Here is a 14975-nt window from a genome sequence, read left to right on the forward strand (position 1 = left end):
TGTTCGCAACTTACACATATGGGATGACAGGGATAAACGTAAGTACCTCCATGTTCCCAGAAGGACACCGCGGCAAATGTCACACTGCCCTCTGGGAGTACCGGGAATTTGAAAGGGCAAATAACTTTTACGGAGTTACCATCCTATGACTCGAGAAGACAATTCGTAAAATTAGTACGGGACCCCCAGATAAAATGTGGGCTAGTCTGATACTTTCTGTGGTGATTCAGTCGTCATTGTTATCATAATTAACTGTCAACTATTGATACAAAAGTAAATTTAAAACATGGTGCTCCAGATCTACCATCTGTGAAAAGGCGTATCGTCAAACCAATGAAATTGAAGACGGATGAGAAATTGATGAAAGACGAACGTTGCAGCCTTCTGATAACGCGGTGGCCATGTTGGTAATTGCAAATGTTAGTGTATTCTTCCGAAAAGATTGGAAAACGATTTTAAAAAATTGAAATCGTTGTGTTGCTAATTAAAGGCAAAAAGAAACTTGCAAATGATAAAGTGCACATGTAATTTTCAGAAAACTCACGAAAAATCGTACCAACAATCTGTTTAAGTTTTAGAAGTATTTGCGTAGAGGCAATCCGCGAGCTAATATGCGGCTGGCTCATTTGCGCTTCTCGCCGTTTGTGCAGCTCTGGATTTCGTAATGTGTGGTCTCTTGTTTGCTTTCTCCGTGTTGAAACGGGGAGACGGAACAGGGAGCCGCCCACTGACCTCTTCGTTCGTTCTCTACGCTCAAAGGAAGTTGTGCTAGTGTAATCTGACAATAAAGTTTGTACAAAGTGACCTTCAGCTGCTTTCGCCAGCTTGCATCCGGGTGCCGCGTATAAGTGCTTAGTGCGCCTGCGCTTTTTGCTCCAGTCACTTCGACCTCTGCAGCCGGTAGGTAGCTGCAGTCACCGTTTTTTGCTGGCTGCATCCAGAGTCATCGGGTATTTCTGCGTAAAGTGCAGCTTCTTTGGCTCTCCCTAAGATCCTTTCCGAGTGCACGGAGGTCTGTGGGCACGCTTCTCATCGGATACTCATTCTGTGACCTTTCTCTCTTCCGCAGAGCGGGTGGACCCAGTTCCTGACAGCACTATCCCCTTGGACCATCACACAGTCTCGCAATGTACACCTGCGCCAAGCTCGTCTGCACCCCCGCCCTGGTAAAGTGTTAATCGTGACAGTTTCGAGTATGCGTGCATGTTTGAGGGGAGTGTTTAGGCAAACTGGGCCCGTGGCTCCTGCTGGACCCGCGGATGTCGGGGCCCTTCCACCCCCTCCTGCCCCCTAAAGGGTGCGCCGGAGGACCGGCTGGTGGGACGAGCTCTGGCGGGGATCCTCGCACCGGCCGCCGACACTTTCCGCGATTAGAAGGCGTCTGTTGCTGTGACCTCTAGTGGGGTATCTGCCAAGGGCAAGCGCGGCCTGTGCCGGAAGGTTTTCGGCGGGCATCTTGCGTCTATTTTTTGCGTATTTTAACTTTCATTCTTGTAGTGAATAGTCCGTTTTTAAACTGTAGCACTGTTCGTTTGTATTTGGCAGATTGTACACAGGTGGTAGCCAAAGACAACAGCTGTATATTTAGGAAGACAATTGTCTTTGGTGTTCCCCATCTTGTTTCGTCTCCCATTAAAAACGTTATGGCATGGTCTGGACTATGCAATGGTAAAATGGGTGTGCTGGTCGCCTATGACGAAGTCTCTGATTCCTTGATTAAAGGTCGCTGACCTTGGTGATGCGAAAGGTCGATCCAGGCTTGACGTCCCGGGATAGTGCTGTTTGAAAGGCTCCTGGTGTCCCTTGTCATTACATGGTGTGAACCACCAGCTGGGGAGGTTTACTGTCAAACTGCAATATAAAGCCTTTGTTTTCTTTTCATAGGTCCGTGCTGGCTCCCGAGCTCTGAGCAGACCGATTTCAGCATCGTTGTTGTCTCGGCCAGAGGTCAGGACTGGCGAGGTAAATGTGCATGTGTACTTGTTTTCACTTTTCATGATTGGCACTTAACAGGCATTGAAATGGATTATCGGGAGTTAGTGCCATATGTAGCGTGCACTTAAGGTCAAATGCCTTCACGTTAAAACGGTAGAATTTTAAGGAGAAACCTACATTGCCAATGGGTATGGCACCAGTTGCCTTCGAGTCTTTAAACGTGCAGCCTCTTAAAGCTCAAAGCAGAATCTAGATCGGTGACCGTTTGTGTACAGCTTCCAAAAACCCTGTGCAGTCTTTTTTGGTGTGAAATGGTGCCCTGCCTGTTGCCTATCCATAGAAAGCTAAAACCTAGCCTTTTGTGGAATTTGCACTCTTACCACTTATGCTAGTTGAATCTTTGACTTTATTGCTTTGTCATGTGTTATGCACCTTAGTTTGCTAAATCTTAAGTTGTTTTTTAATATTGCAGGGGAACACTGCACTACCTTGCAGCACCATAGCACTCAGGAATTTCCAGACTAGTGCAGTCAGCCGAGATATTGACACTGCTGCCAAATTTATTGGTGCTGGCGCAGCCACAGTTGGAGTGGCTGGTTCTGGGGCTGGCATTGGAACAGTGTTTGGAAGTCTAATCATCGGCTATGCCAGGTAATAAACACTCCAGTGGTTTGCTACTTTCCTATTCATGTGTTGCAACAGCCTGGGATAACTCTGCATTCAAATTTTCGAGCTTTGTTAGCATAACTTTTATAGCATAGCTGTTCGTGATCCAATAATACAAAAACCATGGTCAGTTCTACAAGAAGCAAGCAAATGACCTTGACTTGCTCCAAGCAGACCATGGGGCCAGCAGTTGGTCCTTGGTCTGCTCTATACTTCATGTGTGTACCCTATGCTATAAACCATGATTATTTATCCTTTCCACTCATTTTTTTTTCTTGTTCAAAGGTCTTACATTGGGCTGTACTTGCTTGACAACTGTACTTGCTTGACAAATCTGAAGTGCGAATAGACTTATTTTAGCATGTGAACTCAATGAAACGGTAAACCTGGACAGTACACTTAAAGATGCATGCAATTTATGACTGCCGAGCCAGCCTTTGCTGTTACGTTCCCAAAAGTACGATTGACAAAGCATGTCTGAAAAGTATCCTTTCAATGATCAGTGTTCAGGGGTGAAATATTTGAACTAGTGATCGGCTCTTAAAAGAATACAATTGAGGTGGGGAGTGATATTATGGCTGGCTAGTAGCGTGTCCCCCTGAATATTCTTACGGTTTAGTTTGTGTTGCATTGTAGTAAATGCGTTTGAAGTGACAAAGGTCAAGTTTAATTCATCTCTTAACAAGCTATACATTTAACGTTCACAATAGGTGCAGGGTGTCGACAGGAGTAGACTTTCGAATGCTAGAATACCCCTATTTTGCAAGACCCCTACCACCTGGCCGCAACCCCTCCAGAATCATTGCAATATAAACAAAGGCACTTGTTACAATTAACTTTTAGTACCATATTGCCAAACAAATCAGTTGTGTGCATGTTAAAACTGTCTAAAGCACACTATCCTAGAATCGGCTGCTGCAAAATCTACTTTTGATATCCCGGAGCTCTCAATCGATATTTTTCATTGGCCATTATAGATCGTACAAATGGTTTTATTTACTGAAACTCTGCACCTATGACCAAGGTCTGGTGACCCACACATCCGGGAACAATATTTCTTTGATGCAACAAAGGCACCAACCATTTCACTATCTACAATTGTTGGCTTTGTCAAAAACGAGCTAAAAAAAGTCACACACATCGAAAGGCAATTAAGAATAATTTCACCTGTTGATGGTATTTACACAGCTTAGCATGCACCCTTCTCGTTTCTAATGGCACAGTATTTGCACTTAAGGGACGTCCCACTAAAAGTCGCAGCAAATTACGACTCGCAATCGTGCCATGTTTGACCACAAAGGCATATTGAAACGGGAACAGCTGATCCTATGCCCTTGGAGTAGCTGCCCGTTTCACCCACCACAAGAAACGGGTTGTCTGCGTGGTGTCGCCAATGTACTGAAAAAGAAAGCTGGCAACGCTCCCATGCCAACTGCATGGTTACTTTGTTCTTCCTGGACTGAGTATTTGTGTGGGGCTGCTTTCTCGGTTGTTTGCAGTACTTAAAAACCTGGTGTGCCTCATGGTCAGTCAGTCTCGGGTGGAACTTCTGACATGGGAGTGCGGCGATCCATCTGTGTACCACCATATGCAATACTAGTCTCGAGTGTGGGTTTTTAACTACGTTATTCTGAAAAGTAGTGCCATCATGGCCGGCAATGGCACATATAGAGGACCGAAGTTAGATGAAATTGACCACTAATTGGGCTATTAAGAATCAAGACTCGATTCATTAAGTGGTGCCCACAACAACGAACTCTGTACACATTCTTTTAATAATGTGTTTATTCATGTTATTTATGCATCACTAAGTCACAACTAATTGACAATTTTATTTTTCCATTAGACTATCTCTTATGAATTCTATTACTTGCATGTCACTACACTGGTTTGTGTTCTAATCCTTCATTAATGAACGAATAAACTACCTATAAGCACTGTCTTTCAGCATATTGCAGATTCTCAAATAGTTTGGTTCAATTTGAAATAAGTAAATATTTAGGTTTTTCCTGCTCACGCTGGGTAACACCAGGATATCCATGCAAGATAAGCACGCAACCATCACAAATTAATTCTCTTCTAGAATTTTGAACTAAATGGGGACTATTTTGTTGATGCATATAGAGAAACACCCAATGGCTCAAATAAAATCCCTCTTGTATCTGGCTATTCTGGTGCTGTTTAGAATAGAATGCTGGTAACAATTGCCCTCCAGTCAGTGTACCTAAAGGACTGTGCACTTAAGTTTTTAACATAGTAATAAACTGTACAACCTACCCGGTGCCATCAGTTCTCGACTCCACATCCCTCAATATCTGTAAATTGCTGTCAGTTGTATGTGGGCCATTGTGCTTCTCTATCCCGCCCACCCCCCCCCCATCTGTTTATTTAGACTGCATGCGAGTCCCTTAACAGGGCAAATCTTGCGTGGATGCCAGTTTATTCAGCAATTGTCCCTAGTCCGATGAGCACTCTTGTCTCTGTGCTTGTTTAGGTGAGCCACCTCAGTGTCCTACGTGCATCTTGAAGCCATTGCCCCAGCGATGGGGGGGCCCCCTTGGGTTTTTTCCAACCATCTCTATTCACCAAGCCCCAGAAGGAATCTTAGTTTAATTTGTGTACTTTTTTTTTTAACCCCTTGTAGTAGACACCCACAGACGCACACCATGAGGTGCATTCGTATCTACTCCAATAAACGTTCAGCTGCTCCAGCACACCTCCCCAATACACTGATCTACCATGTGCCACATGATCCCTTCTGCATCTCGGGCAAGTGAGAGACGAAGATTGATTTATGAAATGTAGTCTTTCCAGTATCTGGTACACTGCGACTAGTAAAAGTGGGTGGAGTTGGAATTGTGCATTCCTGAATGTTTTCTTCACCTGTTCCCACATACTCGCCCATTTCTCCTGTTCTGGGGACTCCCTTGCCCGCTAGGTTCCCTTCCCGTTTCGTTGATTGCAGTGCCCCATATACCCAGGATACCCTTTTGCCCCTCCCCCTCCTACTTTCAAAAGTGTTTGCATAAGTGGGCTCCCCTCTGGTTCCTCCGTGATGCTTTCCCATATATTCTGCCCCCTTGCATATGTCTGTACCTTTCGTTGCATACAGTTGCTTATAATATTCCAGGAACACCTCGTTTTTCACCTTTGTGACCACCAGGTATCCCATCGGGTCTCGCAGTTTTGTGATCGCTCTCCCTGGGTGTTCTGTCGTATTAACCATGCTAGGAGCCAGCTTGTCTTGTCGCCTTCCCACATGTATATGTTCAGTGTAACTTCTCCGGTCAAGCTTTGTCAGGGAGTCTTGGACCTCCCTGTGTGCTGACATCTTTTCCACCAGCTGTTTGCCGACTTGCTGTCACTTTGCTTAATCTGTTTTAGTTTCTGGACCCCTCCCCTCCTCCTGGCTTTTTCGTGGAGTTGTTTAGGGTCTGCCTAACCCCACCATCTGGGACATGCAAACTACCTCGCTTTTAATGCCTCCTGCTGTATTGCCACATCACTCATTGATCCTCATTCAACAAGGATATAGCCTCCTCCAGTAACCCCCTGCCCCATCCAAATCCTCCAACACAGCCCCCAAAGGATCCCAATCACTCCAAACATCACCAGTGTTGGTGATTGGACAGGGTCCTGTCTGGTTAAGTACTCTATACCCGTAAATGGTCCAGTCTGGAGTACAGGCCATGAACCCCCCCCCCCCCCCCCCCCCACCCTCCCAAATGATACGCGTATCCCCTCCGTTCTGTTTACTGCCATAGCTCAACTAGATCCCAATTCCCAAATTCTGTGTAACTCTACCCATGCTTGTGGTTTTGTGGCACTCCACCCTTCCTGTTCAGATCCAGGTTTTTACCGACGAGCCGGCTCGTTGCTGGCATTTAAATGGTTAAACCTATCTAGATGCGACGCTGGCTAATGTTCATGATTACGTCTAAATCACAAGTGAGGCGGGCGTGTACTCCACCTCATTGTGGCACATGCTCACCTTCACGATTCCATCTAGAGGCGACGCCGGACAATGTTCACGATTACGTCTAGGTGTGGCATATGCTTATAATCACAGTGGCTCATGCTACATCTAAATGTGGCACATGCTGACTATTCCATTCTAACTAGATGTGATTTAGGCTAATGTTCATGATTTCATCAGTGTGGCACATGCTAACATTCACATTTTTATCAGTGTGGGATGTGCTGGCGCATATTAACATGCACAGTATTTAGATGCGACGCAGGCTAATGGGTCATGATTCCATCGAAGTGTGACATGTTGATTTTCATAAATTCTGTCTAGGTGTGGGACATGCTAACAATCGCATTTCTATCTAGAGGTGACTCAAGCTAATGTTCATGAATCCATCTTAAACTTTATAGTAATCTTTAAGCGTGCACTATGACGGTTTTATGGGGTGAGAGTATAATTCAGTAAACTCGGTGCACTGTCTCGAATGTTGGACTAAGATGGAGGTATGCAATTGATTACATCTGTGTGGTGCATGCTCTACTCGTTTAGTGTGGCATACGCAAGCTTTCACAGTTTAGAGGTAGGATAACGTAGTGGCTGAGCTTTCTGGAGTAGAGTAATTGCTCTACTCCCCAACCATGCCACACTTTTTTGGTGGTCGGTGCTGATTACGGCTGGCTACTGGCATCTCCTGCCGACACTTGCTGACACTTTCTGGAGCTGCCCTTAGCCAGAGGGGCTGCCCTGGAGTGAGGAGTAAGGCACAGGAGCATTGGGTTGGTGGGCGGATTGGGAGGAGGAAATGGAGCCCGAGTGAGGGGCATAGGGAGGGCGGTGCCTGGGGCACCAGGTTTAAAAGAAAAAAAAGCCTCACGAGGTCGTGGGGCAGTTTGTGCCCACTGGTTAGGCCCTTGCAGTGCACAAGTGGATCCAGCTATTCAGGGCCTGGGGAGGTGGGACTGGAGGTTGGGAAGCAGGAGAGGTGCCAGGGATGCCGTGAGGGTTGCGCTGGCCTCGCAAGGCATTTTTGCGGTCTCAGGGCAGCAGGAGAACGCTTACCTGCAGCCTGATGGAGAAATGGCACCAATAGTCCCTGCTGCAGAGACGCGTGTAGCTTTATGGTTACAGGTTGAACTCCAAGAAAACTTGGCTGGTTATGAAATATGCTCCAGAGCTGCCCCAAATGATTGTATACTGCCCTCCAGCTCTGTATTTAATTGACTTAGAAGTACCCCATGTTGAGAGCCAAAGGGTGCAGGACCCTGACCTAGTGTAGGGTGCTATGTAGAGAGTACTAACCCGGGAGGATGGGTTGGCATCGCATCATTCCAGTGGGAACGGCACCTGCTGGTATGAGCAGGTTTGCACAGAGTGAGGACTAAGTACGTAATGCCCAACATTTCATTTCTACCTATGATTGTATTGTTTGCTAAATACATTTTGGCTTTGTTGCACACTGGTTGGCTACATGCGAACCACTTATCTATCTTGTAATGGGTTCGCTGATCGCACTCTTGGGTAACCTGTTATCTGCCGAGCAAGCAATGTGTCTTTCAGCCTTGTCAATGTTTATTGAGCTGGTAGACCATAAATTGTGCCTTGCTCTGGCTAAAATTTCACTGAAGCCACCCTATGGATCAAATAATTCCTAGCGGAACGCACCTCCAGAATTCAGGGTTGAGGCTGCCAATTCCCATCGCAGTACCACTAGTTGTCCCTTAAAAGGCTCTTGCCTCTCACCAACATGCTACACTTGATGCCATGGGCATTACCTACACCAACTTTGCAGATGACACCCAGCTATTATTGGGGACCACAAACAAGACACTACCACTATATAAGATCACAATTATCCTAAACAGGATGGCCACCCATAGCCTGTCTATCCTCATTGTCTAGGGTGACCAGATTTTGAAAATAAACCAGTGCAGGAAAGACTAGGACCGAGCCCATCCAATCCCCATGGGATCAAACCTCAAATCTCCAGCACCTCTTATATAGTGGATTTATGTCACTTAGGCATTGAGTTTTTACTTTTTGTTACAGGGTTTGCTATGCTTGTTTAATCACCAGTCTCTATTGGGAATCAGTAAATGCATAAATCAGTAAATACATATGGCTATTATCAAAAACAGGTTGGTGGTTCGAGGCTACCCTGGGGTGTCTGACAAAGGTGGTAATGAGAAGGTGGGTAATCCAGCTGTTTATTTAAAATCTCAGCTTGAAATGTTGCCTTTCTGCAATGGGCACCCTCCCTTTCTCAAAACCGGGACATGGTTTTAAGTAAAAAAAATTATGGACGAGGGACGGAGCCTAATTCCGGTCTCCCATCATTGTAGGCTCTTCCACCCGTTTAAAATCCCTAGATGAGGGCTACTCTGCCATACATTGATGGTACTCCTGTCCCAGTTTCGAAAACTACCTAGATGCCAACCTCTCCATGACCATCACATTAATGCCCTATCTTCTTCCAACGCCTACAATACGAAACTTCTCACTCAGCCATCCATTCCTCACACCCCAGGACTGCCTTACATCCTTCTGGGCACCACCTCAAAATTAGAACTTCTCCAGTAAAGCTTTACGTGTGGCCTTTGGATTAAAAAATCATATTGTTACTGGCTCACTGTTGCAGCTAGAATCCCCTTGATCGCTGCCCACAAATGTAATGATGCCCCCCCCCCCCCAATCTATCTGATCATCAGTGTAACCCAAAATGTGTCTACGCATTCACCAAGATCTGTTCGAGCGCATTCCTGGATGTTCCACGTTACAAATGTAACGTGCGGGAGGCTCCAGCTTTCCAGTACTTGCACCTATGATTTGGAACACATTACCAGCTCCCATGAGAGATTGCACTAGCGTTTTATCAAAACCTGGCTCTTCGATAAATTCGAGTAGGTCTAAACCATATCATTCTAGTTCTCTGTACATGTTGTAACTGTATGTAACCAGTATCCTAAAAGTGTGTAACCAGTCAAGTTATCAACGCTGTGATACCCTCTAAAAAATGCTGTAAATTACGATACAGTAGTCCTAGTGTCTTAAATTGCTGGTATAGTTGCACTGTGTTGCACTTTTCTTGTCCTGTTTGATTCTCAGCATTGCACCACCGCTATTGTCTACTAACACTTAATTTTCTATTTTAGGAACCCTTCTCTGAAGCAACAGCTTTTCTCTTACGCTATCCTTGGATTTGCCCTGTCTGAAGCCATGGGTCTGTTTTGTTTGATGGTTGCATTCTTGATCCTGTTCGCCATGTGAAGTGTGGTGTACAAAATGTTGGATTTAAATAATGCAGGTGTAACTCCAAGAGATGTATTGTCACAGGATTGTAAATTCTTTCCAAAGTTGTTTAATTAAAAATGGTGAAACTTGTAATGGTGACTTTTTTTTTTTTTTATTGATACTCTTGTTTTGGAATGTTACAATCTTTGCCTCCTTGTGGCCAGTGTTACATCCTACATTTCAAACTAACCACGTCATGCTACACCACTATAGCGAGCACCTTCACTACAAAACCTGTGTTTTGATTTCAAAGTATATTTATGTAATACGCAAGCCGAGCGCTTCAATTCAGGATAGAGATGCAAATTAACCAACCCTACTAACAATTCTGCATACACCTCTCAAACTCCAAACCAACACAACCAAAACCTACAGCACAACAAACCGCACAAACTTCACTACATTGCAACAACAAAACAAACGCACATAGCCTTGCACAACAGTACATGACTACCGGCTGCAAACACCCCAGGCCCAGCCAACGGACCCACCGGGCTGATGCCACCAACAGCACATCGCGCCTGATTCCTCCCCCTCTTTCAGAGCCTCCAGAGCGCCAAGGGACCACTACGGTGGTGATAGTGCGCGGGAGGTACAAATGTCCTTAACATTAACTACTCATTTTTTTACGTTTTTGATGTGTAACTACCCTAGCTGTACTGACACAAGCTAGCTGTTTGTCAAGCCTATATGAATTTGACAGCTCGCCTTGTAAGACTACACTGCTAGGATGCCTGACGGGTTCTTCCAGAGGTGGGTTGTTGCATGTCTGAGTGACCTTAGGTTCATGAACCATGCTTCAACTTCTTGCTTCCGTCATCATGTTCTTGTCTCCACAGGCTTTCCCTGATTTTCTGTCTACATATTCCTCAGTTGCCATCTTAATTTTTGTCTGCTTCACTTGTTTGTTCTGTACCTTCCTTATTTTTGTCCCCATTGCATTTCATTCTTCTGTTTGCATGCTCTTTCTTCCTTACATCCTTAACCTTGCTGCATGATTTCAATTCACATTCGCCTATAGAGTCATTTGTAGACATGTGAATTGGAACTGGGGAAGAATGAGCTTCTAACACGCACGCAGATATGTAGGCTATGAAGGGGGTGGCCAGATTCAGACATGCAACGAAACAATTGCATGCATTAGTTCCCAAAATGGGAAACACCAGAAGCAACTCTGGTCCAAGCATTACAAAACTGCTAGTGGAAATGCATTTGTGATCCCCATGTCGTTGCGTATTTGCTAGAGCTTCAATGCACTGTACACGCCCCACAGCACTGAACCTGTTGAAATGGGAGGGGTGGTGGCCACTTCTAAAGAGTGGGGGAAGTGGAAGAAAAAGAACTACTGGTACTCTGGCTGCATCCAAAAAAGGAGGGAGTGGGGTGGCCAGACAAATGGGGCGGGTAGGCAAGTGGGAGTGCTGAATGGGATCCAGATCACAAACCTGAACTGTGAAGCAGGGATTTTAATCCACTCTGCAAATTTGACCATCGCTTCCAAGCTTTACTTGGTACAAATAGTTTGGATTTTCAAGGCCAACACTAAATGTCTTACAGAGTTTACTTACAAAAAACACAAAATTGCATGACTACATGTAAATCCTTACAGCTATATCGTTGTGGCTTTAATGTTCATCCTGAATGGTATACTGAAGTCCCAGAATGCAAGATAATCAACCTGAAAGATCTAGTTAACCCCACAGTACTGACATGTAATAAAAGATGTTGTATAAAACTCGGATAGAGAGATTATTTGCAACAAACCTCCAGCTCATTGTTCATGATGTTGAAAACATTTATTAGTGACTTAAAGCAACTTTATTTTTTTTTTGTGTCAAGCTAGTAGACCTCGGCTATATAAAGCACCCATTTAATCATGTGTTAATATAAACACAATTAAATGCATTTTGGGTTGCTCACTTTGCATATTATGCATATGAAAGGCTCTGCCACTGACAAAGACATTTTTGCAACCCGAGCACTAACCTGCAGAGCCATGTGTCTGCCTAGTGAGACCTGGTAAACTGTCAGTGCTTGAATCTCGGCCTGAGCCGATTGTAGAACTGGCTCGGGAGAAAGGAAAAAGCATCCCAACGCAGGTGAGATGGCAGCAAAAGGGCAGGATTCTCGCCTGCCTGGTGTCTCCTGGTATCACTGTGGGTTTGTGGCCTCCTGTCTCAGCTGCGAGCCCAAGGCTACTCTTACTATGAAAGTATGCGGCAGTACTGTGGAGTGAAGGACACTTGCGCAGGAAATGTCTTGCGAGGGGCTGATCTTGGAGGGAAGGGGCAAGCGGGTAGAGCAATGCACTGATTATGCCGCATGCGTTAGCTCTGCAGGAAGGCCCAAGGTGTGGAGAATGCGTTAACAACTTGACACAACATGATGTGAGCCTGGTTTCACCATGTACTTTAAGGCTTCCCTTTCCGGTGGTCTCAAGGCTGCTATTTAATGTTTGCCTCTACGTCCCTGGCTTACTCTGGCCAATCGCATAAATAAAGGCTCCTCCTCCTCGAGCCCTTGACCAAGCGAGACATTGGTCCATAAATGCCCTCCCCACAGACGATGAAATGGGTGAATTCTTTATTTCCGTTTTACTCCTCTCGTGCGGAGCTCCTGGCCCGCATGGACTTCTTCCCAAGGAATGCAGAAAACATTCCCTGGAGGACACCTATGGCCTGTATTTCATTTTTAGGGGCTTGTTCCTTCACTCCAAGACCCAGTACGGCACACTAGTGCAGATCAAAGACACCTTTTGCACTATAGTGCCATCTAGTGGAGCAAAGTATGATTTTAATGAAAATAAATAGAGTAAACGGTACGCAGAAGAAAATGAAATACTCCATAATGGCCATAATTACATGCAAAAAATGGAGAAATACGCACCTTATCTGGAGGGCTGTGGCCAGTAATTGGATTCTCTTCCTGCTAAATTCCCTCCAGCCATTGGCTGCGTGCTATGTCCTTCACTTTGATAGCTTTTGACTAACTTTTTTTTTTTCTCTCCCCATTGCTTTTCTCTTACCTTAACTGACAATTATGAGCTATAGTTGACTCACTTGCCATGGCTTCACTTCCATTCCCACCATTTCAATTGTCTCTGCACTGAGATTACGGCTGTCGGAAGCGGCTGATTTGGAAGTGCGTAATACTTGCTGGTCAGTGCGGCTTGGTGGCTTGAGCTTATCGGAGCGAGTGCTAGCGAGGTCCTTTCCTCGAACCCGGCAAACTGAAGCTGCGAGCAGAGAAGTATTTGCAGACGTTGGTGTGGGTGGCTCCCGTACTCCCGTGTAGTACTGCAGCCAACGGTGGTTGACCTGTGAGCCGACCCCAGAGTTCTGTGAGCCGTAAGGTGAGCAGTGTGGGAGGAGTGAGGCTGCTGTGATCCAGATCGTTGACACAAGTTTTCCCTGTCTGCTCGGGAACCGCCAATACTTTAAATATCCATGCACTCCCTACCTTACTTTTCTCCTGCTACGTACGCACTGTGTGTCATTCTAGGTGCTGTACACTGTGAAGCATAGTGGGGAAATTGAGAGAAAATTGAGAAAACGCGTCTGTTAGCACAGCTAGCTTTTGTGCTCTGGACACTGTTTGGGGTTCTACCTGAGTCACAAGTTATCACTGATTTAAAAAAAAAATCTCTAGTTTGGCACTGCTGAGGTTGGAGAGCAGTCTACTACTGCAGTCCACGTAAGCCATGGAGCCCCTCGGGACCAGACTTGCTCCTCCAAAAGAGGTGGGGGGGGGGGCGTGGAAAAGATCTTAGCTCCAGACGTCTAAAAGTCTGTCGGGGTGGGTGTTCGGTCATCATGGTGACATCGGAAGAGCCCTGGGACGCCCCTTCTCTCACCGCCATATCAGCGGGAGAGCTTTGCGCTGAAGGTTTAATGTCCAAATTGGAAAGCAGAAAGAGAAACTCAGACCTCGATGCTGATAAATCTCTTAGCTGGGCAAACGACGCGGATCGGGAGATCTTGAAACAAAACTTACCAGTTATACATGGAGTTCCCCCCCCAACCCCCTCGACTTAGCCCACTAACCTAGAGAGCAATGATGTGGGTCAAAAGAATATTGCTGCCCCAATTGGCCAGGAGCGACTTGCGCTGCAAGAAACTCTTAGCAGTTAATGACAAACTCAGAGATGTGCACCGGCTGGCAGGCCGCCGCTGCGGCGAGTGGCGCCACGACTGATGGCGTTGGAGGACGCCTCTGCACTGACTCCAGTCTGCCGGCAGAGGCAACTACTACGACCGGGAATGCAGCCGTCCCATTGCCATATGGGCAGGAATAGAAACCAAACGACAAAAGAGACTAACAATTTTGTCAGCCAGGTCTACGGATCTGGAACCGGGCTCGGCTATAAATTACATCCAGGTGTTGATACATGGCGAACCGCTTCCATCTCACTTGAGTGCTTACCTGAAAACGACACCGCTGTGCCACCACCCATGGCCATCGTAACACCTGGAGTTCAGAACTGTTAGTGCGCCGGAGGAAAGTCTCCACCCGCACAGCTGCAATAGAACAGCATCACTTTGATCTGTACCTACAAAAAAAATGAAAGCATTAGCGATATACAAAAAAGTAGTCCCCATAAGAAAAGGGGTAAGAAACTCTGGAAACAACCAACACAGGAGTGCTAAAAAAACAGCCTCAATTAAAAAAACAGACACAATACATCTTTTCCAAATCCATTAATGTCAACCGCCCTGAAAGACTTCTTTTATTTTTTTACCAAACAATTAAAAAGAAAACTGGAAATAGAATGCAGAAATGCTGGATGCAGTCTTTGAAATCGCCCCTGCACCAAAACCACCCCAATAGTGGGCAGCTTGAACCACACATTACGGAAGACATCTTAACATCAAAGATGTGCTGAATGAACCAATAACTCCTAATCTGCCGGTCCAGGCAACGGGAACAATCACCCATTTTGAAGAAATATTATGAAAATGATCGCGTGACACCTGAGCCATCTCTGGCTTCAACATCCACAAAGAAAACAAAGGCTTCAGAAACTATGTGCGTCCCATTATGCCATCAATTAGACTAGCAAAAAGCGGTCAACACACAGGCAAAAATAGATCAAGCAAAATATTTTCAAAGGACAGAT

At 45.6% G+C, this 14975-nt stretch overlaps 1 protein-coding gene across 3 annotated transcripts; it reads left to right on the forward strand.

The window, feature by feature from the left end:
- Nucleotides 1-765: 765 nt before the first annotated feature.
- Nucleotides 766-9952, forward strand: ATP5MC3 (ATP synthase membrane subunit c locus 3). 3 transcript variants are annotated; one of them, XM_069616139.1, is made up of 5 exons: nt 766-900; nt 1070-1166; nt 1885-1962; nt 2408-2586; nt 9721-9952. In XM_069616139.1, exons 2-5 carry the CDS (start codon nt 1128-1130, stop codon nt 9833-9835), a joined length of 411 nt encoding a protein of 136 aa, XP_069472240.1. In that variant the 5' UTR covers nt 766-900; nt 1070-1127; the 3' UTR covers nt 9836-9952. The 3 variants fall into 3 exon arrangements, with proteins under 3 accessions (XP_069472240.1, XP_069472242.1, XP_069472241.1); XM_069616141.1 differs by having other exon boundaries at nt 882-960; XM_069616140.1 differs by having other exon boundaries at nt 883-950.
- The last annotated feature ends 5023 nt before the right edge of the window (nt 9953-14975 follow it).

Source organism: Ambystoma mexicanum, chromosome 9 (assembly GCF_040938575.1).
Source record: "Ambystoma mexicanum isolate Mex_15411 chromosome 9, UKY_AmexF1_1, whole genome shotgun sequence".
Lineage (NCBI taxonomy): Eukaryota > Metazoa > Chordata > Amphibia > Caudata > Ambystomatidae > Ambystoma > Ambystoma mexicanum.

What these genes read in the sequence shown, in the direction of transcription:
- ATP5MC3 (XM_069616139.1), top strand. Translation starts at nt 1,128, where the DNA reads ATGTACACCTGCGCCAAGCTCGTCTGCACCCCCGCCCTG. An exon ending in TCGTCTGCACCCCCGCCCTG is followed by an intron (nt 1,167 to 1,884) that starts GTAAAGTGTTAA and finishes TTCTTTTCATAG; the next exon opens with GTCCGTGCTGGCTCCCGAGC. An exon ending in CTAATCATCGGCTATGCCAG is followed by an intron (nt 2,587 to 9,720) that starts GTAATAAACACT and finishes TTTCTATTTTAG; the next exon opens with GAACCCTTCTCTGAAGCAAC.